Raw genomic sequence first — 25,095 nt, 5'->3', positions numbered from 1 at the left:
TCAGCATGATCTCTGCATTCATAAAATCTGTTTTTAAATTATCATTATTCATTATAGATACATTGCTATTGATATCTCAATTTGTTTTTCTATCCTGATATACGTGTCAAGAAGACATTATATTGGGATGTACCACATGTCAACAACAAAAAAGAGAATTTAAAGTTAAAATAACTAGAAATATACCATTTCATTTTTTGGCACGTTAAAATTGTGTTCATTCTCACATAAAACTTTAATCTAGATCCCATATTTAAGACTATAAAGTCCAGTTTTATCATTTTGGTTGTCCTGATAGCTCAGTTGGTAGAGCACTCGCTTCCCACACAAAGGGACCTACTTTGATCCTGGGTCGAGATTTCCTCTGTCTACCCAGCAGTGATATTGAGGCGATGAGGTATATATATATATATATATATATATATATATATATATATATATATATATATATATATATAATATATATATATATATGTCTGATTGCGTCAACCCGGTATGTCCAAATGAACCAGAGGGTTAAATTTAAAATTCAATTAAAACAATGAAATTACGAAATCTTATATTTTTTATTCAAAAAGAAAAATGAACCTTTAGAACCATTAGGCACATGTAGCCGGAGTTATCTGGGGTTCTGATGTTTGAAACGAGCAATAGTAATTACCTGCTACCTTTTGGAAAGGACACTAGTTTATTGCAATGTACTTTCCGCCAGATCTAATAGATCCAGCTACGCAGTCACACTGTATGAAAAGAAGGGGGGGGGGTGATCGATCTCGGTTCCTTTGCGTGTGAAGCAAGTGCTCTACCAACTGAGCTATTTATCTATCTCTCTAACTATCTATCTATCCATCTATGCATATATCTCTCTATCCATCTTTGAATCTACTTATCTATCTACTACCTACCTATCTATCTATCTATCTATCTATCTATTTATCTGTCTGTCTATCTATCTATCTATCAATATTCTAAATGAATTCACTTTTTGGAGTTGGGTTCAGCCTGACATTACACCGTTTTGAGACAATGGTTCACATAGTCACATTTAACGACAATAAAATAGCCACAAGCAATCTCGTGAAAAGGTCAGTCGATTGAGATTTAAATATTTTCACCGTCTTGATCCATTAAGTCATTCTGTCATTTTTAAATGTTGTTTTTTTTGGTGTCATTTTATTCCTTGTCAATTTTCAATTTAAAGCCAAAAAATTCAGACTTGGGGTTTATTTCACTTCGTTACAGTGAATGAATTATAGTCTACTATTTCTTGTAGCACAAAAAGATTCGAAGTTCATGTTCGTGTTTCTCATTATTTTATAAATTTTCTAAAGTAATTCACTTTTCGGAGTCAGATTTATCCTGAAATTACCTATACCGTTTTGAGGCGATGGGTCACATATTTACATTTAACAACAAACACAACAAAAAATAGAAAAAAATTCCCACAATAAATCTCGTTATCACATCCTTATTCATTACGTCATTCTGTCAATTTTTGTTGTTGTTGTTGTTGTCACAAAATTCAGACTTGGGGGTTTATTTCACTTCGTTACGTTGGAGAATAGATACCATTTCTCGTATTGCAAAAAAGATTCGAAGTTCTTGTTTCTCATCATTTTATATTTTTTTAAATAGATTAACTCATTTTTCATAGTCGGATCCATCCGGACATTATACCGTTTTGAGACAATGGGTCGCATATTTGTGACCCTCCGCCTCGAAACGGTATTAAGTCGGATTTTTCAATTTTGGGTTTTTGGTACCCAATCATAGCTTATATTATGCTTTAAATTTTGATACCAAATTTATAAAATTCTGATTATTCATTGCCCAACTATGACCGTTTGAAGTAGGGAGAGTGTAAAAACCAAGTTTTGAGAAAATCGACTTTGAGGTGAGGCACCGTTTTCACACATAATCAAATCAATGAGCAAAGATAACTCCTCAGATACGGGCATTGAAAATTTGACGAGAATAGTAAAATTTGCAGAGACGCCAATTTTCAATTTGATTCACAGGAATTTCAGACACCAATCGGAGGAATTTCAATGCCGAAAGAGGAATTTCCGCACACACAAAAAGGGAATTGGGGTGATGTTTGGTATTGTGTTTACATATTGTATAGATCTAAATAGATAACTGATTACAAATATTTTCTGATATATGAACACACTGCTAAATACAACCCCAAAGTTTCCTTATTTCAAGTGAAGAAAAGCTCCAAAACATAATTATGGAAGTGAGGATGATGTTGTGTTGGTGGTTGTAGTAGTAGTAGTAGTAGTAGTAGTAGTAGTAGTAGTAGTAGTAGTAGTAGTAGTAGTAGTAGTAGTAGTAGTAGTAATAGTAGTAGTAGTGATGATGATGATGTCATAATGGCTGTTGTAGTAGTAGTAGTGGTAGTGATGATGATGTGGTGGTGGTGGTGGTGGTGGTGACTGTGGTTGTAGTAGTGGCAGTGGTTGTAGTAGTAGTGATGATGTGGTGTGGGTGGTTGTTGTAGTAGTGATGATGTAGTGGTAGTGGTTGTAGTAGTAATGACGATGTGGTGGTGGTGGTTGTAGTAGTAGTGATAGTAATGATGATGTGGTGGTGGTGGTTGTAGTAGTAGTGATAATGATGTGGTGGTGGTGGTTGTAGTAGTAGTGATAATGATGTGGTGGTGGTGGTTGAAGTAGTAGTGGCAGTGATGATGCGGTGGTGGTGGTGATTGTAGTAGTAGTGGTCGTGATGAAGATGCGGCGGTGGTGGTTGTAGTGTGTGTGGTGTGTGTGTGTGTGTGTGTGTGTTTGAGAGAGAGAGAGAGAGAGAGAGAGAGAGATATAGAGAGAAAGAGATAGTGCTAATTGTGCATCAAGTGTTAAGTAGAGCAACACGAACTTTAAAAACCAACGAGGCTAAAGTTTGAGGTCAAAGTATTTGTTATTAGCTATTATTGGAAAGTGCAGCCTTTGAAATGGTGGCTCTCTGAGAGAAAGTCAACTCTTGTTTTGAATATTTCACTGATAGTTGCTTTTTAAAACTTTAAATATATATAACTTATCGTCAATACTTATGTTGAATTATTATGTTTTCATGTAGAAAAATGATTGTAGTTTATGAAAAAACCAAAAACTGAAATTTGATCATTTTGACCATCTCCACTTTAAAACCGGTTTTCTTGGTTTTCCAAATCCCGACTTAATACCGCTTCGAGGCGTAGGGTCACATTTACATTTAACGACCAAAAAATAAGGAAGAGAAAAAAAAAAAAGAAAGAAAAAGCCACAAGGAATCTCGTGAAAAGATCAGTCAAGCCACAAGGAATCTCATGAAAAGATCAGTCGATCGAGATTTAAATATTTTCACCGTCTGGATCCAGCACGTCATTCTCTCTTTTTTGGTTATTTTACTCCTTGTCAATTTTCATTAAATTATCATCAACCCATTTTCGTCCTTTTATCTCGTGGTCGCATTTCGGCTTACTATGAACTGGAATCTTGTCAGTTTCATGAAATTGGAAAATGATATTATGAGAGACGGGTTCTGAGAGGGGTGACGGTCGGGAACGGAGCGTATTGGATTTTGTTTCCCGTGTGAATGACAGGAGCTGGTTTGGGAGGAAGATTCAATAAATTTGGAGATAAAGAGGATGGGGTTTTAAAATAGAATATCGCCTAATGCAATAGCAATAATGACGTGCTCTAGAAAAACACATATTTAAAGTTTTGCCCCGAAACTCGTCCTTCAAATATCGATCGATTGAAATGACCCTCACATTGGCAAAAAAAACAAAAACCCTCTCAAACCGGGAACTTCGTGAAGTCCCAGGTCGATCGATATTTGAAGGACGAGTTTTCGGGCCAAAAGTTTTGATATGCATTTTTTCGTATTGAATTGCAGAATAGAATAGGGAGGCTAAATTACAACAAAACAAATAAAAGAAGGGGAAAAACATAGAAGAGAAATTAATGAGAAAATAATGATAATAAAGAAGAAGAAAATCGCGGGATAAACTAATTGTAATATGTTATATTGAAAGATTGAAGATGATGCTGTGTATTTATTGAGAATGTGGAAAATACAATAGGCGCATTGTATCAATGGATATTATGGTACGCAGATAATATTATTATGATATAATAATGTAATGATATCAAGATAATTTTAGGAGATGATTGGCGAAATGATGTGATGGATGGGATGTATAAAGAAAGATGGACGGAGAGAGAGAGAGAGAGAGAGAGAGAGAGAGAGAGAGAGAGAGAAGGGGTGGATGGATGGATAAATAGATTGATAGATAGATGGAAAGATAGATAGAGGCAAAGGTAGATAGAGACATAGATGCATATATATATATATATATATATATATAATATATATATATATATATATAGAGAGAGAGAGAGAGAGAGAGAGAGAGAGATGCATAATAGATAGATAGATAGATAGATAGATAGATAGATAGATAGATAGATAGATAGATAGATAGATAGATAGATAGATAGATGAATATATGGATGAGCGAGACAGATAGCTATATGAATGGAGTGATTGATGCATAGAGAAATTGAAAGACAGATTAATAGTCGAATGAGCGGGTGTATCGTATAAAGTCTGCTGGTTTCACTTCTGGTGTCTTTTTTTTTAATTTACACAATAAAAATGTCTACGTAGCTACATGATGTTGACATTTTTTGACAAAATGAGGCTCACTGTTTGTCAGATAACTGGAAATAACTAGTCCAGGGGACGGAACGGGCTAAATGACAGGAAATATTTTGATTGGTTAATGCTAAGTAAAGCTCGAACCGTCAATTTTCTCAAGTTTATTTGAAATGATACCAGATAGACGTGGTGGATCACTTTTGGATTGGATCTCTTAACTTGTAATATCTCGTACTGAGAGTCCCGATAGTTCAATTGGTGAAGCACTCGCTTCACACGTAAAGGGACCGAGATCGATCCCGGGTGCAGTCGAATTTTTTTTCTGACTCCCTTGTCCGCCCACCAGTAAATGGGTAGCTGAGTCTGTTAGATTTGGCGGAAAGTGCTTTGCGATAGACTAGCGTGCTATCCAAAGGATAGCAAGCAATTGCTACTGTCCATTTCACGCTATAGAAAATAGGGATAAACTCCGGCTCTATGGGCTCAATGGCTCTGAAGGACTACTTTAATGTCTCGTCCTGGAAGTTAAGTATTGCTGTTGGTTTGTGACTCCTTTGTAGAGCGCTTTGAACACGCTTTAGTAGAAATCACGCTATATAAATGCTCAAGTTTGTTTTTGTCTTTTCTTTTGTTGTTTTGTTGTTATCTTATTTATTTATCTATTTTCTTATTTTGGCTTTGTTTTTTTGTTTTTGTTATTCTTGTGTGTGTGTGTGGGGGGGACTCCTTTTTTGTTATTATTATTATTTATTATTATTATTATATTATTATTATTATTATTATTATTATTATTATTATTATTATTATTATTATTATTATCATCATTATTATTATTATTATTATTATTTTGTTGTTGTTGTTGTTGTTTTTTGTTTTTTTGTTGGTAATCTCCATTTCTCATACCAATACAATCGCGAACAAATTTCATTCTTTAAAAAAATGTTACAATTTAGAGGAGAAGAACAGATTCCTTATTCCTCCTTTATGAAAATGTCTCGTGGGTTTCCAAATAGGGAAAGTGACAAATGGAACTTTAATAGGTGGTCATTGACACGATGTGGCTCCGTTAAACCCTTTAAATCGATAACCTCTCAAAAGACACCCTAGACAAAACAGGTAAAGAGATTGGGTCGCACACAAATCAATTCGGGACTTTCCTATTTCGACCAATTTTCAGGATTCTATTTCTGAAATGAGGCCGACGTGCACTTATTTGCAGGTCTGATAACCCCAATTCTTTATGGGCTCATTGTTGTAATGGAAATCTCAACAAATAAAATGACGCAAAATATTGTCCATTACAACACTGTTAAACTAGCCCCATAAAGGGGTTCAGATGCCAGACCTGCATATATGTACATGTCGAATGAAGCCAATCGTTTCAAAACGGTTTATGAAAAGGGGGGGGGGTGAACCTGATTCTTAAAATGTGACCCCCCCCCCCTCCCGCCTCGGAACGGTATTAAGCCGGGATTTTCAATTTTGTTGGGGTTCTTTTATATGCAATCAAAGCTTATTTTATGCCTAAAAATTTGATACCAAATTTTCAAATTCTGATTATTCATTGCCGAGATATGACCGGTTGAAGTAGGGAGAGTGTAAAAACCAAGTTTTGAGGAAATCGACTTGGAAGTTGAGGCACCTGTTTCTCGCTAGTTCTAATCAATGGGCAAAGGTAACTCCTTCGATACGGGCATTGGAAATTTAACGAGGGAGATAAAATTTGGCATGAGCTTAGAACATACATTTAGTAATAAGCTCCTAAATTTTTGCATTAATCCAATGGTTACTATTATTATGGTTACTATCCAATGGTTATTATTATTATTATTATTATTATTATTATTATTATTATTATTATTATTATTATTATTATTATTATTATTATTATTATTATTATTATTATTATTATTATTATTATTATTATTATTATTATTATTTATTATTATTATTATATCATCATCATCATTATTATTATTATTATTATTATTATTATTATTATTATTATTATTATTATTATTATTGTGTAAGATGCTCTTAAATTAATAAAAACACCAATAAATGTCTGCAACTTTATGAAATTGTTCACTCGTTGACGGGTTTTTGACATTTAATTAAACTATCAATGAAATAAGAATTATTAATGTGACATTTTTCTTTTATTTAATAAAGGAAATACGATTTCAAAATATCAAAAGTTACAGAACAGCTAATATTTTCAGTACAGTTTGGAAACAACGTGATGCCGGATGGACAGAGAGAGAAATATCAAGAAAAAGGATGAGAGAGGAAGGAAAAGAAACTCGCACCCACCCACACACACACTCACACACACACACACATAAACATACACACACACACAAACACACACACGAGAGAGAGAGAGAGAGAGATGAGAGAGGCAGAGATAGATAGATAGTTAGAGAGAGGGGGGGGAAGAGAGAGACAGAGGTGGGTGGGGGGGGGGGGGGGGGGGGGGGGGGAAGAGAGAGCGCCGCTTGTGCATTAAAGAGTGCAGGAGAGAAAAAGAGTAAAGATTGAAGCCTTTATAATTGAATTTTAAGTTATACGTATAAATACCTTCATTGTAAGAAAGTGGGTTTCTTTCTTTAACTTAAAAAACCCCTCCTATATCAATTTCTGATCATTCTGTCTTTATCCAGTTAACTGCCGTATTCTGGAAATTACGTAGGTATGAAAATGTTTTGCCAGAAAACTCGTCCTGCAAAAATCGATTGATTTAAATGACCCTCATTTGGCAAAACTCTAAAACCTGGGACCTCGCGAAGTCTTTAATAAAGTCCCAGGTTTGAGAGGTTTTTGCCAAGATCAGGGTCATTTTAACCGATCGATCATTGGAGGACGACATTTCTGGCCAAATTTTTAAGACGTGTTTTTCCAGAGTACAGCAGTTTTTGTCCTCAAGTTCATTCCGCCATGATTGAGACCGATTTGAGGCTGCGAGTGACAAATTGTGCTACAACATGACCATTACTGCTGGGTAGGCTAAGTTTCAACGGTTTCAACTATGCGTGGGCCGCTCTTTTTTTAAAAAATGGCTTTACTTTCCTTATTTTCTAAAATGATCTTACGTAGTAGCTGTCATATAAATCTTTGCGTCTATAGATTAAGACGGAGAGGTAAGGGACATTGGATGAAGTTTTTAGTATTTAGATTCTTCCCTCGCATGTGTCTGTCATTTTCTGGAACACGTCAGTTTGAGGATATAATAGAAAATTCAAGTGTTTGTAGGTACATATTAATTTATGTGAGGAAGTGTTTTTAAGATTAGAACTTCATTGAGAAATCAATAAGTTGAGGTTCGATCTCCAGTTGAAGACTGATCTTTAGTGATAGTTTTTTCTTTCTTGTGTTTTTATTTCTTACTTTGTCTAGCACTGTTTTATACACATTTTCTCATATAAAATTTTACTTGAGAACATGTTGTTGAAAAATTATCAAATTTTATTTTATTTTGATTTTGATTTATTTAAGCAAAATTTCAATTTAATTATTAGTATACATACATTTAAACATTAATGATTTAGCTCTATTAATTTGCAATTATTTTTCCCAACTTCTTACCAAATCCCAACCATCCGTCAAATACGTAGTCTATTTTAAAATGTGTTTTTTTTAAATCAAAAATTTGTTTATTTTTGCATTTACATTTTATTTTAATTTGTCTCGAAAAAATCATGCCTTTTTTATTACTAGATATTTCAATTCACAATCTGTTCACCTCGACATCTAATTCAATGGTCAAACGTTTCGTCACATGTAATTTTTTGAATTTTTTGTAGTTGTTCTTTCTTTGTTTTAGGAAACAAACGTCACTAGCGATTACATTTGGTTACACCAGTGGCTTATCTGTCTTAGTCTAGCACTTCAAGGTTCTTATCTTTGTGTCACTAACATACCAAGACGTTATATATCTGTGTAAAACTGATTCAAATTTATCCTAATTTTCGTGCCATTTTCCACTGACAATTAGTACACTCAACAGTGGACAAGGTATCTCATCAATGTATTTTATTTTGACTAAATTACTGTTCGAAAATGCCTTTATTTCTTTTTTGACAGGTTTTATTCAGAAACTTATCGTATCATAATATGTCTATTTGGTGGTGCTATATATGTCATTTTTAACAGCCTGCTTTACCTGTATGATATGAAAAATTCATTTTATACCATCAGATCTTCTGCTATGGGCAGAAATAAAACATTGTAAATCACACTGTCCATCGTAAAATCTTGGATCTATGCGCTATATTAATAAGTGTTTATCTATAGATTTGTCTTGATCTATCTTGGGAGACAGCGTGGCTCAGCGGTATAGTCTTTGCTCCATACCCGAAAGGTAACGACCGAGTTCGACTACCCGACTCGATGTGTGGCCTTGAGCTAGTCACCTCGCGCTAGCCCACTTTGCTGATTCCTGTGTTATTTGAGTCTTTCCTTGGAATAGATCCTTTCTCCTTTGAGAAAAATAAAGATATTTTTAGTTATATCTTTGTATGGTTATCAGCTCCACGTAGAGTTGTCTTTCACCCATTATATGGGTATGTGGGTGTTGAAACACGCCTGTGTGGATTGAATAGTTGTAAATAGTACCACAATTCTGACAATGTCAAGCACACACCAGACAGGAATAGGACAGCTGAGGATTATGGTCTGCAGCAACAGTGAAAGCATTCGTATACTTTTCTATTCTATTACTGTACCCCAGGAAACTTCTGTCGCTGTCCAAAATTGAGCCACTTATGGTTTTTATGTGTTTTTCTCTTTTTTTTTCTCTAATATTTCCCATATTGGACTTCTGTAATTCTATCATCTTCATGCCACCTTGATTTGGGTTTTAATCTCGGGGACACATGTTTGTTTTCTTTTGTTTTGTTTTTGTTTGTATCGTGACTCGGGAACTCTCAGGCTCTGTACATAATCCTAACTGTGTTTAAAAATGGTGTTTAACTTAAACCTTCTCATCCTGCTTCTTTTCTCCTACTACCCTTCTTCTTCTTCTTCTTCTTCTTCTTCTTCTTCTTCTTCTTCTTCTTCTTCTTCTTCTTCTTCTTCTTCTTCTTCTTCTTCTTCTTCTTCACTTTACTCCTCCTCCTCCTCCTCCGCCTCCTCCTCTTTCCTCTCCTCCTCCTCCGCCTCCTCCTCCTCCTCCTCCGTCTCCTCCTCCTCCGCCTCCTCCTCCTCCGTCTCCGCATCCTTCTCCTCCTCGTCGATCTAATACTCTACCACATTTAAGCATTCACCACCAGCAGCAGAACTTCCATTTCTCTTAATCTCTGTTCCTCGAATAATTTATTTCATTTTCATTTCATTGGTTGTTATACAGTTCCATTTACCTTTTTTATATCTCATAATTATGATAATGTCTGATCTAATTCTGAGATTTCCCTGGTCTGTCTATACCATTTCCATTCTTTCACGCAAAGGTTAATAACATTAATTCGTAATTATCAGCCCGCTAATCACCACAATCGTTAATTTTTGTAGGCGTGCTTTTTTTAAAATCTATTTTGTCTTCATCTGATAAATGTGAATATTTCTGAGAGAATGCTGTAATGTTTTCACATTCCGCTCCAAATCTATTGATGCTATGTCTTTAGTTTAAAAACTCATTACATCCACCAGTTGTACATAACGTCATCATGATCCATCGTTGCTTGTACTCTTGAGCACGTTGCCGATCAGCTGTCTCCACGTATCACGATCCTCTGAAGTCTGCGTTGCTTTTAACATCACTTTTGGCCATTGTTAGGTTATTTAAATGTGTCTTTCTCTGTCTTCCTCTAGCTCTCTTTCCTTCGATCATCCCAGATTTTACCAACTTTTCTACTCCGTCTCTTCTCAAACATGTTCCAGAAACCGTAATTGCCTCTTTCTGATGATGTCTATTAATATTCTTCCTTTTCTCACATTCATATCTCACCAACATTTCCTCGTTCGTATACTTGTCTGTCCATGATAACTTCAACATTCTTCTATACATCCATATCTCAAATGCCTCTAACCTCCTAGTACGTTCTTTGTCAAGCGTCCACGTTTCACAACCGTATAAAAGAGATTTATAACATATGTTTCTACTACTTTCATTCTAGTCTTCACCTTTAGGCTGTTGTGTGACACAGCTGGACGCATTTTAATTTTATGAAACACAATATTTGCTATTGCTATTCTTTGTTTTATATCCTCTTTGCCACATGCGTCATGGGTAATGATAGTGCCAAAATATTTAAAGTTCTTTACTTGTTTGATTTACTCTCCTTTACTTTACAAGTGAAAGGTCGTGTTGTTGTCATTCTTTGAGACTATCATGCATTCCGTTTTCTTAACACTTAGTTTCATGCCCATCTCTTTACTTTTGCTCACCACTATATCTCAAAAATTTTCAAAGTTTTCTTTTTTTTTGGAGAGTATGTAATCAGAGTACCATCGACTGCGTATCTTATCTTATTCATATTCTGCCCTCCAACGACGGTGCCTTTCATATCTTCAGTTTCTTTGAATATTATTTCACTAGAATGTTAAAATTATGGTTCGGTGATAAGACACAATCTTGTCTTCTCAGTGTTAAAGACGTCCTATGTTTCGTTATCAAGTTTGACACGCACTGTTTGATTCTAAGATTTTGAAGAGCGTTTCGTGTTGTATTAACAAAAACGCTTTGGAATAATCATTGAAGCATAGATAAAATGATTTTTGTTTTTCGATTGACCGTTACATTATTGTTTTCAGTGTAAAAATTGCATTTACCGTACGCTTTTCTTTAACGAAACCAAACTGCTCGTCACTTGTCTCTGGAGAGATCTTGCTCCTCATTCTTTTCATAAGTATTCTTAATATAATTTTTAGTGTCCTAGCTCATTATGCTGTCAAACATTTTTTTTTAATTTAAGAGGTACAAGAATTCTCATGTTTTGACAAGTGATGGTCATCTTCAAAGTCTTAAAATTCATTATGAGTGAATGCATTTGCTGCTTGATTCAGCCCCTTGAATAGTGACAAAATTACAATTACAAGGACGAGATATGAAGTGAATAGAAAAGTGCCAGAAGACAATAGAGAATAAAAATTTTTCGCGGCGGTGGTGGGGTTTGAACCTGCGACCTTATTGGTACGACAACTCCGCCTGGCAGGTGAGAGCGTGGCTCTACCGTGTGAGCTATCCACGAACACAAAAATATTCGTTTCAAACTCAAAGTCATTACTAGATCCCTCTCTCACCTACTTCTTGAGACCGCCGATTCGTTCGTACACCACCATCGCGAATAATTTTGACCAGCAGTTAAGCTTAATAGCCAATATTCTCAACACAAACATATAACATAGAAACGATTGAGACATTGAGTATGCTCCGGTGTATGGGGTGAATTTTAATTCAGAAAAGTGAGTGGAGCAGGCACTTATGTTGGTAACAACAAGATATGAAGTGAATAGAAAAGTGCCAGAAGACAATAGAGAATAAAAATTTTTCGCGGCGGTGGTGGGGTTTGAACCTGCGACCTTATTGGTACGACAACTCCGCCTGGCAGGTGAGAGCGTGGCTCTACCGTGTGAGCTATCCACGAACACAAAAATATTCGTTTCAAACTCAAAGTCATTACTAGATCCCTCTCTCACCTACTTCTTGAGACCGCCGATTCGTTCGTACACCACCATCGCGAATAATTTTGACCAGCAGTTAAGCTTAATAGCCAATATTCTCAACACAAACATATAACATAGAAACGATTGAGACATTGAGTATGCTCCGGTGTATGGGGTGAATTTTAATTCAGAAAAGTGAGTGGAGCAGGCACTTATGTTGGTAACAACAAGATATGAAGTGAATAGAAAAGTGCCAGAAGACAATAGAGAATAAAAATTTTCGCGGCGGTGGTGGGGTTTGAACCTGCGACCTTATTGGTACGACAACTCCGCCTGGCAGGTGAGAGCGTGGCTCTACCGTGTGAGCTATCCACGAACACAAAAATATTCGTTTCAAACTCAAAGTCATTACTAGATCCCTCTCTCACCTACTTCTTGAGACCGCCGATTCGTTCGTACACCACCATCGCGAATAATTTTGACCAGCAGTTAAGCTTAATAGCCAATATTCTCAACACAAACATATAACATAGAAACGATTGAGACATTGAGTATGCTCCGGTGTATGGGGTGAATTTTAATTCAGAAAAGTGAGTGGAGCAGGCACTTATGTTGGTAACAACAAGATATGAAGTGAATAGAAAAGTGCCAGAAGACAATAGAGAATAAAAATTTTTATTCTCTATTGTCTTCTGGCACTTTTCTATTCACTTCATATCTTGTTGTTACCAACATAAGTGCCTGCTCCACTCACTTTTCTGAATTAAAATTCACCCCATACACCGGAGCATACTCAATGTCTCAATCGTTTCTATGTTATATGTTTGTGTTGAGAATATTGGCTATTAAGCTTAACTGCTGGTCAAAATTATTCGCGATGGTGGTGTACGAACGAATCGGCGGTCTCAAGAAGTAGGTGAGAGAGGGATCTAGTAATGACTTTGAGTTTGAAACGAATATTTTTGTGTTCGTGGATAGCTCACACGGTAGAGCCACGCTCTCACCTGCCAGGCGGAGTTGTCGTACCAATAAGGTCGCAGGTTCAAACCCCACCACCGCCGCGAAAAATTTTTATTCTCTATTGTCTTCTGGCACTTTTCTATTCACTTCATATCTTGTTGTTACCAACATAAGTGCCTGCTCCACTCACTTTTCTGAATTAAAATTCACCCCATACACCGGAGCATACTCAATGTCTCAATCGTTTCTATGTTATATGTTTGTGTTGAGAATATTGGCTATTAAGCTTAACTGCTGGTCAAAATTATTCGCGATGGTGGTGTACGAACGAATCGGCGGTCTCAAGAAGTAGGTGAGAGAGGGATCTAGTAATGACTTTGAGTTTGAAACGAATATTTTTGTGTTCGTGGATAGCTCACACGGTAGAGCCACGCTCTCACCTGCCAGGCGGAGTTGTCGTACCAATAAGGTCGCAGGTTCAAACCCCACCACCGCCGCGAAAAATTTTTATTCTCTATTGTCTTCTGGCACTTTTCTATTCACTTCATATCTTGTTGTTACCAACATAAGTGCCTGCTCCACTCACTTTTCTGAATTAAAATTCACCCCATACACCGGAGCATACTCAATGTCTCAATCGTTTCTATGTTATATGTTTGTGTTGAGAATATTGGCTATTAAGCTTAACTGCTGGTCAAAATTATTCGCGATGGTGGTGTACGAACGAATCGGCGGTCTCAAGAAGTAGGTGAGAGAGGGATCTAGTAATGACTTTGAGTTTGAAACGAATATTTTTGTGTTCGTGGATAGCTCACACGGTAGAGCCACGCTCTCACCTGCCAGGCGGAGTTGTCGTACCAATAAGGTCGCAGGTTCAAACCCCACCACCGCCGCGAAAAATTTTTATTCTCTATTGTCTTCTGGCACTTTTCTATTCACTTCATATCTTGTTGTTACCAACATAAGTGCCTGCTCCACTCACTTTTCTGAATTACAATTACAAGGACGGAAATACGCGGGATTGAGATCGTTCTTAAAGCTTTAAGGCAATATGATTTCCCCCCCGCCAGTCTTTCTTTTCTTTCCACTCTTGTTATTGATACTTCATTGATTCTTGACGTGAACAGCATCATCATAAAGAAAGACCAACCTTGAATATTTTTGTTACTTTACACTTAAAGACAGTTTTCTATAAATAGCATCTGAAGGAGTTATTAACACATCATCTGGTTGCCGATAGGTTGAATCAATTTCAGTTTACTCTTCAACCCATACGAATATGATGCATTGTCTGTATTTATTTTCAGCCTTCCGTAACAACGGGACGACCATTGTCTGTTCTACTGACGTTTTCATAGAGAGTTCTTAAGAGCAGCGAAGGAGTTTCAAGACAATGAATGTTTAAATCGGGTCACACCGATAGAAGTACTTTTATACTTGACACTCTTCACTTCAAATTTTAGGAGAGTGCGTTTTACGAATGATGAAAAAGAAAAATCAGTTTGTGCATAGCTATTGTTGGAGATCGCGTTTGTGTTAAGGATGGAATGCGGCACTTGCACGCTTTTCCAATCTTTTAATTAATTCAAAATGCAAATCTCTACCGTTCAGGGCCACAATAAGGATTAATAACATGGAGATGCCATTCCCCAGGTTGTGTCTCAAGACGGCGCCTACTGTAATTGAATTACTATTCCTCATCCAAATGAGGTCGATGACCTTCCGATGTCAACTCTCTCCTCTCTCTCTCTCTCTCTCTCTCTCTCTCTCTCTCTCTCTCTCTCTCTCTCTCTCTATATATATATATATATATATATATATATATATATATATATATATATATATCTGTCTATCTATCTATTTATCTATCTATCGATCGATCTCATTCCCCCATTCTCTCTCCCTCATTCCCTTTCTCTATCTATCTATTTATCCACCTATTTTCTATTTATCTATCTATCTATCTATCTATCTATCTATCTATCTATCCATCTATCTCATATCTTCTATCTGTCTATCAATCTGTCTATCAATATATCTACTATATATCATATATCTATATACATGTATATTAGAGAGAGAGAGAGTATGTGTATGTGTGTGTGTGTGTGGTATTGTGGCCTTTGGGTTATGATACTCACACTCGGACTATTAGGTCCCAGGTTCGAGCCCCTGTTGAGCGTGGCAAAGTAAAGTCATTGGAAAAGGCTCGTTACTCACATACTCTCACCGCACTCGGGTATAAAACGAATACCTGCCCGTTAACAGCATTGTCTCAGTTGAAACAAAAAATATATAATATCGCATTATAGGCGTCATGTTTTGTTCTAAATATCAAATTATGTTGCTGTTAACTAGGGACCCCTTGTAAAGCGTTTTGTTCGCGTTTAGTGGACATTGCGATTATATATATAAATGCTCAAAATTTTATGTATGTGTTTGATTTTGTGTGTTGTTGTTTTTGTTTGTTTTTTTTGTGTGTTTTTTTTTTTTTTGTCCTTCTTTAGCCACACGTGAAATGGGCAGCTTTGACTTTAGGAAAATAGGATTTCTTAGTGTATAACATAAGGGGATACTGTTAGTCTTTTAGTATTTCCCTTGGGAACGGGAGGCAGATGGGATGCTATTAATCAACAACTATTAATTACACGCAGTTGACATGCGTACAGTATAACCATGTATTACCGCTCGGCATTATAACGTCAAATAGTGACCTACCGTATCGAAACGGTACTATGTCTTCAATCTTCAATCTTCAATCTTCAATAGCTTGTATCTGCATATGGCCCCACGGGCGCATCACTGCAAATGTTCTATTACAGTCCAATCAAAACAGGGAACAGTCATAGATTACTTTGACGAGCAAATGCATTCAACACTGTTTTGAAAGTTTCCAAGCATTCAACATTCGTTATGTCTGGTGGCAGGACACTGCAGTTATTTATTGTTCGTGGGGAAAAAGCTGTGTTGGTATGAGTCTGTTCTTGTAAATGTTTGTATGTATTGTGATGCAGTGTATCTACGTGTAGCGTACCTTTCTCATTTGCTTTTTATATAGTTTGGGATGATGATTGGTGAGTTTGTGTCGTTGACGGTTTTGTGCAAGGTAAGGGATGATGTAGATGGGGAAATTTAACTATAAACTCAAAAATATTTTAATTAGAAAAGTTTTCCTCATTGAAGTTGAAGATACAAAATTCATTGTTTTCAATGAAGATTTTGATTTTAATTCAAATGGTCCTAGTTGAGCATAACATTCAATTTTAAGCTTCGTGTTAACCCCGACATATTGCAGTTTTGAGACGATAGGTCACAATTCATCTTCCTCAAAGTAAATGTAATTTGATGCTATTCGCCAACTAGATTTAACATACCAACACACAAAACTGTATAAAGTAACTTGTAACGTTTATAGTCTAATTGAGATAATTAACTGAGAACTTATCACTAAAAGGATGTCTCAGAATAATAACAAAGAGTTGAGTGACGTCAACTGCGTTCTTTCTATACTAAACTGGTAGAAGCCGTTGCTTGTAAAAAGTAATGTACAAAAATATACGATTTTTACTCTGCTTTTTTGTACTTCCCGGTCGCTGCAAGAGCTAAGGAGTGCGTTTTGGGAACAAAGTTCGAATTCCAAAACGCAAGATTGTAAGAACTCTTTTATTCTGCCCTTAATTGCTATTGATTTAGTCATCTTTGAATTAAAACCATGCTCAAATATATTTATAAATGATAGATCTACTTTTATAGAATCTAAATAATTTTATTGAAATTTAACGCATGATAATCTGACGTCACAAATAATTTTTGTAAGCGATATCACACATCATTGCGCGTTACCACTCGTATTTATGGTGAGAGTAGAATATATACGATTCTTACACTCTTGCTTTTTGGAATTCCGGACGTATTCGCACTGCTGCTTGCGAGTGCCCGTGGGACCAGAGTTCGAATTTCAAAACGCAAGAGTGTAAGAAATATTTCATTCTACCCCTCAATCGATTCCTATTTCTTCATCTTTGAATAAAAGACATCTTCGAAAACGTTTAAATGATACTTCTTTTTCAAAGAATCAGACTTGTTAAAGTGAAATTAACGAGTAATAATCTGACGTCACAAAATATTATTGTAAACATGATATCATTACGCGCTACTATTTAGGGAAAGGGGTAGAATAATAGTGCACCCAACTGAATACAATATGTTCTTTATCCTCAACGATTCTTTATCAGTTTTATTATTTTTTTTTTTTTTATTTGGCCTTCTTCCACCCTCTTCTCACTCAAATCTGTACATGCGCTGCACAGAAGCCTAAGTTTTGTAAAACGCCTTCAGCACATTAATTTAAGTAGTTATTGGGCTATATAAAAGCTCGGGAGAATACGAATGAGCCATTCTCTGCACGATAGCTTCAGCGCAATTCTAGAGTTAATGATGTCATATGTTTTTTTTGTTTTTTTTTCTGTCTTTAGCAAGTCATCCGTGCTGCTACACTATCTCGCCATAATTTCAGCATGTATCGTTGTTATTGTTGTTTTTGTTGTTGCTGTTTTAACCTATTTCCGTCTATGATCAGCTTTATATGCGCTCCTGGATGCTTTTATTAGTCCTAGTATGCATCATTAAATATTTTTATTCAATGAAAAGAATCAAGCCGATATCATTAAATTTAATTACATATGTTTTTCTTTTTGGCAATAAAAACAACGAAAATTATTCCAATCATAAACGAGTCATATTATTCTAAATGTTTTTGTTTTTTATTTTTCAATCTATTACGTTGAGCTTGGAGCCTTTTTCGATATCATTATTGAGAGAAATGATACGTTATTTTCTATATTTTGTCCAATTTGTTTTGCTTATATAAATGGCTTCGAGGTATAATCAGCACATTTATCCGTAAACTGCCCTAGATCTCACGACACACTCATTATCTCAAGTTTATGATGTAAAGACAGTTATCTTGAAGCCCATTCAACAAATGCGGCTATTTGGTCTTGTGGTATGACACTCGCTTTTGGATCGGAAGGTCATGGGTTTGAGCCTCGCTCGGCGCATAGTTGAGTCCTTGAAAAAGACTCTTTACTCACATTCTCTCACCGTAGCCAGGTGTAAAACGAATACCTGGCCGTTAACAGGCGTCATGTCTCATTCTACATGTTAGTGTCGCTGTTGGCTAGGGACCCCTTGTAAAGAGCTTTGAGCACGTTTAGTGGATATTGCGATATATAAAATCTCAAGCTTTTTTTTGTTTTTGTTTTTTTAAATGGAGCCAGAAATGGAGCTTGTTTGTCTAGGACTAAACGGTCGATGAAATTCTATGCTAATCTATGATAAAGGTACTTGTTTATCATATTATAGTCTGTTTCTTCGATTCTTATTCATTTTTTAAAAATTGAGCTTTCATCTAGCGCAATATCCAGTAAACGTGCTCAAGGCGCTTTACAGGGGTCCGCAACAAACAGCAACACTTAACATATAGGACGAGACATGTTAGACCTGTTAGGCGATATTTTATAATTTTTCGGAAAAGAGACGACGGTGTTAGCGGCCAGGTACTCATTTTACACATGCGGACGATAAGAGAATGTGAGTAAATAGCCTTTTCCAAGGACTCAACTATGCGCCAAGCGAGGTTCAAACCCAGGACCTTCCGATCCGAAAGCGAGTGTCATACTACAAGACTACATAGCCGCACGTAGCATGAGTTCAAGAATATCATAATCTTCTTAAAGTCAACACAGTTTTGAGGCCATGTCTGTTTTATTGAAAAAAAAAAAAGCTTTCGTTTCTTTTAATGACTGAGTGCGGGTGCGTTAAAAGGCTGAAAATGAATATAAATAAATAAATAAATAAATAAAACAAAACAAAACAAAACACACACACACATACACACACACACACACACACACGACAGTGTTTAATTATTAGAGAGATTTATAATGTCAGTGCATATCTATTTTACATTAATTTAATGTTGTACCCAGCTAGTCAATCACTGCTTGGTTGTCAGAAAGAAATTCTTACGTAAAATGCAGATAAAGCCTAGGCTGTTTGCTTGTGAGGATGACCAACTGACAGTTTTCAAGTTTTGTTTCTTGTTATAAAACAGAAAGTAACGTGATCTTTATATTAAGAAAACACTTTGATATTGTTTATGATATCCGGTAATCTTTTATATGACATCGGTATGATAATCTCTTATCACTGCTTGAGACAGATCTCAGTCATAACGAGCTTTGCTTCGGGCGTTCAGTGTATTTCTAATTTTTTAAAAAGTATCTTTAGGGGTCCATACATTAAATATATATATATATATAATATATATATTATAATATATATTATATATATATATATATATTTTATATAATTTACACACACATTTATAAATAGCTCCTTTTATCAAAAAGTTGAGCACTATTATTTCATGGTTTTGCTTTTATAATTTATATATATATATATATATATATATATATATATATATATATATATATATAAAATAGAGCATTTATATTTCGCAATATCCACGTATACACTTAACGTGCTCAAAGCGCTTCACAATAGGTTCCTAGCCAACAGCAACACTTAACATGTAAGACGAGATATGACACCTGTGGGGTGAATTACATTTTTTTTTACGACAGAGACAACGCTGTTGACTGCCAGGTGCTCAGTTTACACCTGAGTACGGTAAGATGATGTGAGTAAAGGGTCTTTTCAAAGGACTCAACTATGCGCTGCTCATAGCGGAACTCGAACCTTGGTCTTCCCGAACCGAAGACGAATGTCAATACCACATAGCCCCACATTTGAAAAAGAGATATGTTAAAAAATGTGTGAGCTTTTTGTTTATTTGTTTTCTCATTTATTATTATATATTTATTCATTTATTGTTCTGATTTTTCCGTTGTTGTTTTGTTTTTAAAACAATGTTAATGCGTCGTCTTATTTGTGATTCATCTGTTTTTGTACAGAAACTGTGAACCTACTATTTATATCTTTGCAACAATTGAAATGTGTATAAATTTCCTTTGTAAAGCTCTTTGATCACGTTTAGTGGATATAGCACTTTATAAAAGCTCATTAAAAAAAATTACTTATAAAATTAAGACAATCTGAAAAAAAATGTTAAGAATTGCTCACGGCAAGACAAGATGTCTGAATAAAGAGATAATTAATTAGATGTTATGCATCTTCCTATACACACGCACACACACACACACACACACAAGTATGCATACTCACAAATATTTATATACATATGTTATTGATAATATTTGTTCACACTAAATGGCTAACTCACCACCACCACCACCACCACCACTACCACCACCACCATCATCATCATCATCATCATCATCATCATCATCATCATCATCATCATCATCATCATCATCATCAGCAGCAGCAGCAGCAGCATCACATAAGAGTATATATCCATTTAACCAGATAATACATTCCTGCTGTTGTTGTTGCAATAATTACCCTTTAGCACTTATTTGAAATGGACTTACTTTATCTATCTTATTTCTTCTTTTTTTTCAGATATCCACGCGGAATTAAGTCATGTGACAACATACATAGCTATATAAAGAAAACAGCAATGTGTCGATGACCCACACACACGGTGACCTCAAAAGGAAACGTTTCAGAAGTCTTATCTATCATAAAAACGCACAATAAAGCTATACAAAAATTCATGACAACAAATGTCATATCTAGCCGATGACGTAAATGTCCTGTGTCTGCCATTGTCATTCTCCAGAAACAAGTGTACGCTTGCATAGCCTCGGTTCGCAATCTTTTCGTGGATTAGCCCATTCGACTCATTCTTCAATTGTCAGGGGGATGTTTCTAGAAGCAATAATATGATTTATGGCACAAGGAATGTCTATATATAGCATTACGCCGGAGATAATAAAAGGAAGCATACTAAATCGGGTTCTTTTGGATGCCTGAAACTTCATCCATATCTATTCACAATTATTTTCACTCTGATTTGAGTTTTTACATATTTAACTCCAGCAAATGACGACGAATTATTATGGGATTGATGACATATCGGTGTGTCTTCAACAATGAAATAATCGATGCTGCTTCTTGGGAAGAATACGATATATACTTTCTTTAAAGGCGGCCATTAAAAGATATATATGATCGTTTGGATAAAGATGTTTATTTAATTGCTATAAGCAGACCTTTCTCCAATGTGTTATTCAAAGAATTCATCGTCTCCATCTGCACATTGGTGTTGATGACCCATCCTGCTCCGACGCGTGTACTCGAAGCTTCGTCATGAGGTGATGTCGGCCATAACCACAATCCTCGTCACTATTGTGCTCTCCACTCTCAGTTTGGCCACATTCTTGGCAAACCTCGTAGTGTTCTTTGCCGTCGGCTACAGCACCAGTCTGAGAACCATCTCCAATATCTTCATCGTCAGCCTAAATATCGCCGACATTCTCGTGGCAACTCTTGTCATGATCCCAGGAACGCTCAATTCCGTATACGGTCATTGGGTGTTTCCGAAAGAGTTGTGCCCCATTTGGAATTCACTCGACGTCATGTTGTGCAGTGCTTCAGTTCTCAATATTTGTGCGATAAGTTTTGATCGGTATCTTGCGATCATAACGCCATTACGTTATAAGAATATTATGACTGCTAAAAGAGCTTACCTTTTATTGGCAGTTTTATGGATTATAGCGATTCTAAGTTCATTTGTTCCAATAAACAATGGGTGGCATAATATAAACCATCCTATGCCGTATAATCTTACTATGAATTCTAAAGATCCTACATGTGTTCTAAGGGTCAGCTTTTTATACGCTCTTTTAACAGGTTCAATAACTCTACTTTTCCCTATGATTATCGCCCTTGTTTTATACTTCAAAGTATCCGAAGAGGCCAAACGCCAAGAACTATTTGTAAGAACATTGATTGCCCCCAGCAGAGTTCTTCTCGGGCAAGACGTGACGAACAAAAGCGTCCGGGAGCCATTCACAAGGAAGGCATCAATAACGCTTGGCGTGATCGTTGGAGCATACGTGGTCACGTGGACGCCCTTTTTAATTGTCAATATTATTGACGCAGCGTGTCACTGTTTTCCCGAAGATGTCGTGACCTTTATCGTGTGGTTAGGATGGGGCAACAGTCTTATCAATCCAATCATTTACCCGCTGCTCATGAGAGACTTCAGAAAAGTGTACAAGAAAATGTTTTTCAGCTGCTGTCCACGAGTTAAGTTTATAACTTCAAAATCAAACGAAGTGCTCGATTGTAAATTGGACAAACCTATTCCAAACGGCATCTCCAACAGCAATGATCTCGTGCAATCAGAGAGTGTGTAGAAAAATATCATGTGTGCAATTTTGTAATTATTCCATTGTCATATATTCATCCTTTTTATATTATAAATACATGTTGATTTTAATTTGACTTGAGTGACGTGCACTGTTTTGCAGGTCTGATAACCCAAACTGTTATGGGTTCATTATTGTAATGGAAAAAATGTCAAACCCACGCAACATATTGTCAATCACAACAATGTTAAATCAAGTCAATAATTGCGTTCGGTTATCAGACCTGCTGATTAAATCAGTGTACGTCGAGTAATGTTAAAACAGATTTTATCAAAATTAGATATGTATTCTATTTTAGTTCCCTCCTCAGTGACACGAGAGAAATAACAAAGAAATATTTTAAGGAGTGTGATACAGCTTAAAGAATAGAGATCACTGAGCGCTGCCTGAGACATGATGCAGGAAAATAAAACATTGCATTATATCAAAAGTGCTACTGACCTTTAAAAGTGTTGCAAAACGCTGTTCCTTCTAAAAATCAAATGCGCAAACAAACCGAAAGTCACGCTAAATCTTATTGATACAAATATCGAAATATTCAATAATGTGCAGAAAGGCAAATGATCCCAGCTCAAAATCGCCTTTAATTCATGAAGAAAACAAAGGGAAGCATTCATTGCACTATATCATAGTATTGTTTTTTATTCGTTTTTTGTTTGTTTGTTTTTTTGTGTGTGTTTTTTTTCAATTATTTCTTTATTGATTTTTTTTCATATACACTTCTAAGTTATTGTGCTCTTGATTGTGGGTTTGACCTCTTATTATCTTAATATTTTTATGCGTTGCTCAAGAGAGGCTTCCGAAAACACTGCAAGAAAACAATATGATGTGACCTGCCGACTCAAAATAGTATTAGGTCGGAGTGATATTAATGCTATAATAGAATTGATCGTTAAAAAATTATAAAATTTGGTATAATTGTATTTGTTTCATTGGGGAGAATGAATATGGTTTTATAAAATACATAGACCCAACATTTCATTGTTCTCATTATTTTAACTTTATACTCCCTTTTTGGTATCATATTATTCATTCCAACACAATACTGTTTTGAAACACGGTGGGTTATATATTTGTAATATTACCGGATCGAGAAGGCGGGTCATATTTACCCAATTATACTCAAGGATATAAATCGGTGAAAATACAATCTGATGTTTGTTCTAATGTCGGGGTTATGTCTTTAGCAAATAGTCTCGCACTGTCCGAATGAACGAAAAGTGGTTCCTAGGGGATAAACGAATAGGATTAAGACTGCCCCCCAAGGCCTTCCTCGTGTTCCTTTTGTTACTAAATGTACCATTTGGCCTTTCCGATCCTCGAGAGTTACAAGAGATGGGGGGGGGGGGAACAGATAGATAAAGTGAAGATGGATACAAAAATAGAAAGAGGGAAAGAGAATGCCAGAGAGTGAGAGAGGAGAGAGAGAGAAAGAAAGAAAGAGAGAGAGAGAGAGAGAGAGAGAGAGAGAGAGAGAGAGAGAGAGAGGGGGGGGGGTTATATCTGAATTATGAGACGACTTCATTTTATATCGTTTGAACACTTCCATTTAATTTACGCAAGAAAATATTCACACCATCTCTAATGGGCAACATTTAGAAGGCTTATTGCTCATTGTGTTCGGTGACATGATCCACAATGGGGATGATCTATATTATTCGTCCATGTGCTCAAGGCCATTAGTCACATTGCAAAATGTGCTCAAAGTGACCCACATAGTTAAAAGTGATCACATATTTTGAACTATCTAACATTACGATTGGTCATTTTATTCAGCTAGACACATGGGTATCTTTACAACTTTCATAAACAAAGCAGCTTGTCTACATTTCTTAAGAAATATTCAACAGTTGGACAGCAAGCAACAAATCGTGTGATTGATGACTTGGTTGGACGAAAACATAAATATAGATAGTATGCACTTGGCTAATAAGTTCACAACATTGCCATCCGGAAGTATAACTGACCAACACACAAAACGCTGTGTAACCATGAACTTTTATAGTCCGGATAATACAGTTCAGTGAGTATTACTCATAAACGCGGATGGCAAAAAACAATAACAAAGACCCGATTGACGTCAACTTCATTCTATCTATAGATCGCTCCCATTATGATTATGTAGAGGTCTATGTAAACGTTACAAGCTATAATGGCCCATTTAGACATTCAGTTAATTCATCCACCACCGGACGGATATCCAGAAACTGTAGGCGAAGTGACAACAATTCATGAAAACTGTTTTCAGTCAGACATCAGTAAAATTCTTCGTTTACACGCTAGATACGTTTTCATGAGTTGTTGCCACTTCGCCTATAGTTTCTGGATGTCCATCCGGTAGTGGATGAATGGGAGCGATCTTTATTCATGTTTCCGTCCAACCGAGTCATCAATCATGTGATTTGTTGCTGTCCAACGATTGGACATTTCTGAAGAAATGTAAAAACGCTGCTTTGTTTATGAAAGTTGTAAACATACCCATTTGTCAAGCTGAACACAAAGACTAATCGTAATGTTAGACAGT

General features: G+C 36.0%; 1 protein-coding gene across 3 annotated transcripts in view; it reads left to right on the top strand.

Annotated features, from left to right (window-relative positions):
* The window catches only part of LOC144970766 (5-hydroxytryptamine receptor 6-like), a 118,322-nt gene extending 94,310 nt beyond the window's left edge, over nucleotides 1-24,012 (top strand). For 2 of the 3 annotated variants that reach the window (XM_078910764.1, XM_078910766.1), the window contains one exon: nucleotides 20,758-24,012. In XM_078910764.1, the coding sequence (XP_078766890.1) occupies nucleotides 21,516-22,559 (1,044 nt within the window). In that variant the 5' untranslated portion in view covers nucleotides 20,758-21,515 and the 3' untranslated portion in view covers nucleotides 22,560-24,012. Of the gene's footprint in view, nucleotides 1-8,590; nucleotides 8,662-20,757 lie in introns of those variants that run through there. The other variant, XM_078910765.1, reaches the window with a different exon arrangement.
* The last annotated feature ends 1,083 nt before the right edge of the window (nucleotides 24,013-25,095 follow it).

The sequence above is a fragment of the Berghia stephanieae genome, chromosome 4 (genome assembly GCF_034508935.2).
Source record: "Berghia stephanieae isolate SIO BIC M18660-M18661 chromosome 4, UCSD_Bste_1.3, whole genome shotgun sequence".
Taxonomy (NCBI): domain Eukaryota; kingdom Metazoa; phylum Mollusca; class Gastropoda; order Nudibranchia; family Aeolidiidae; genus Berghia; species Berghia stephanieae.
Note: the sequence above shows the minus strand (reverse complement) of the source record. Positions and strands in the feature narration are given on the sequence as shown.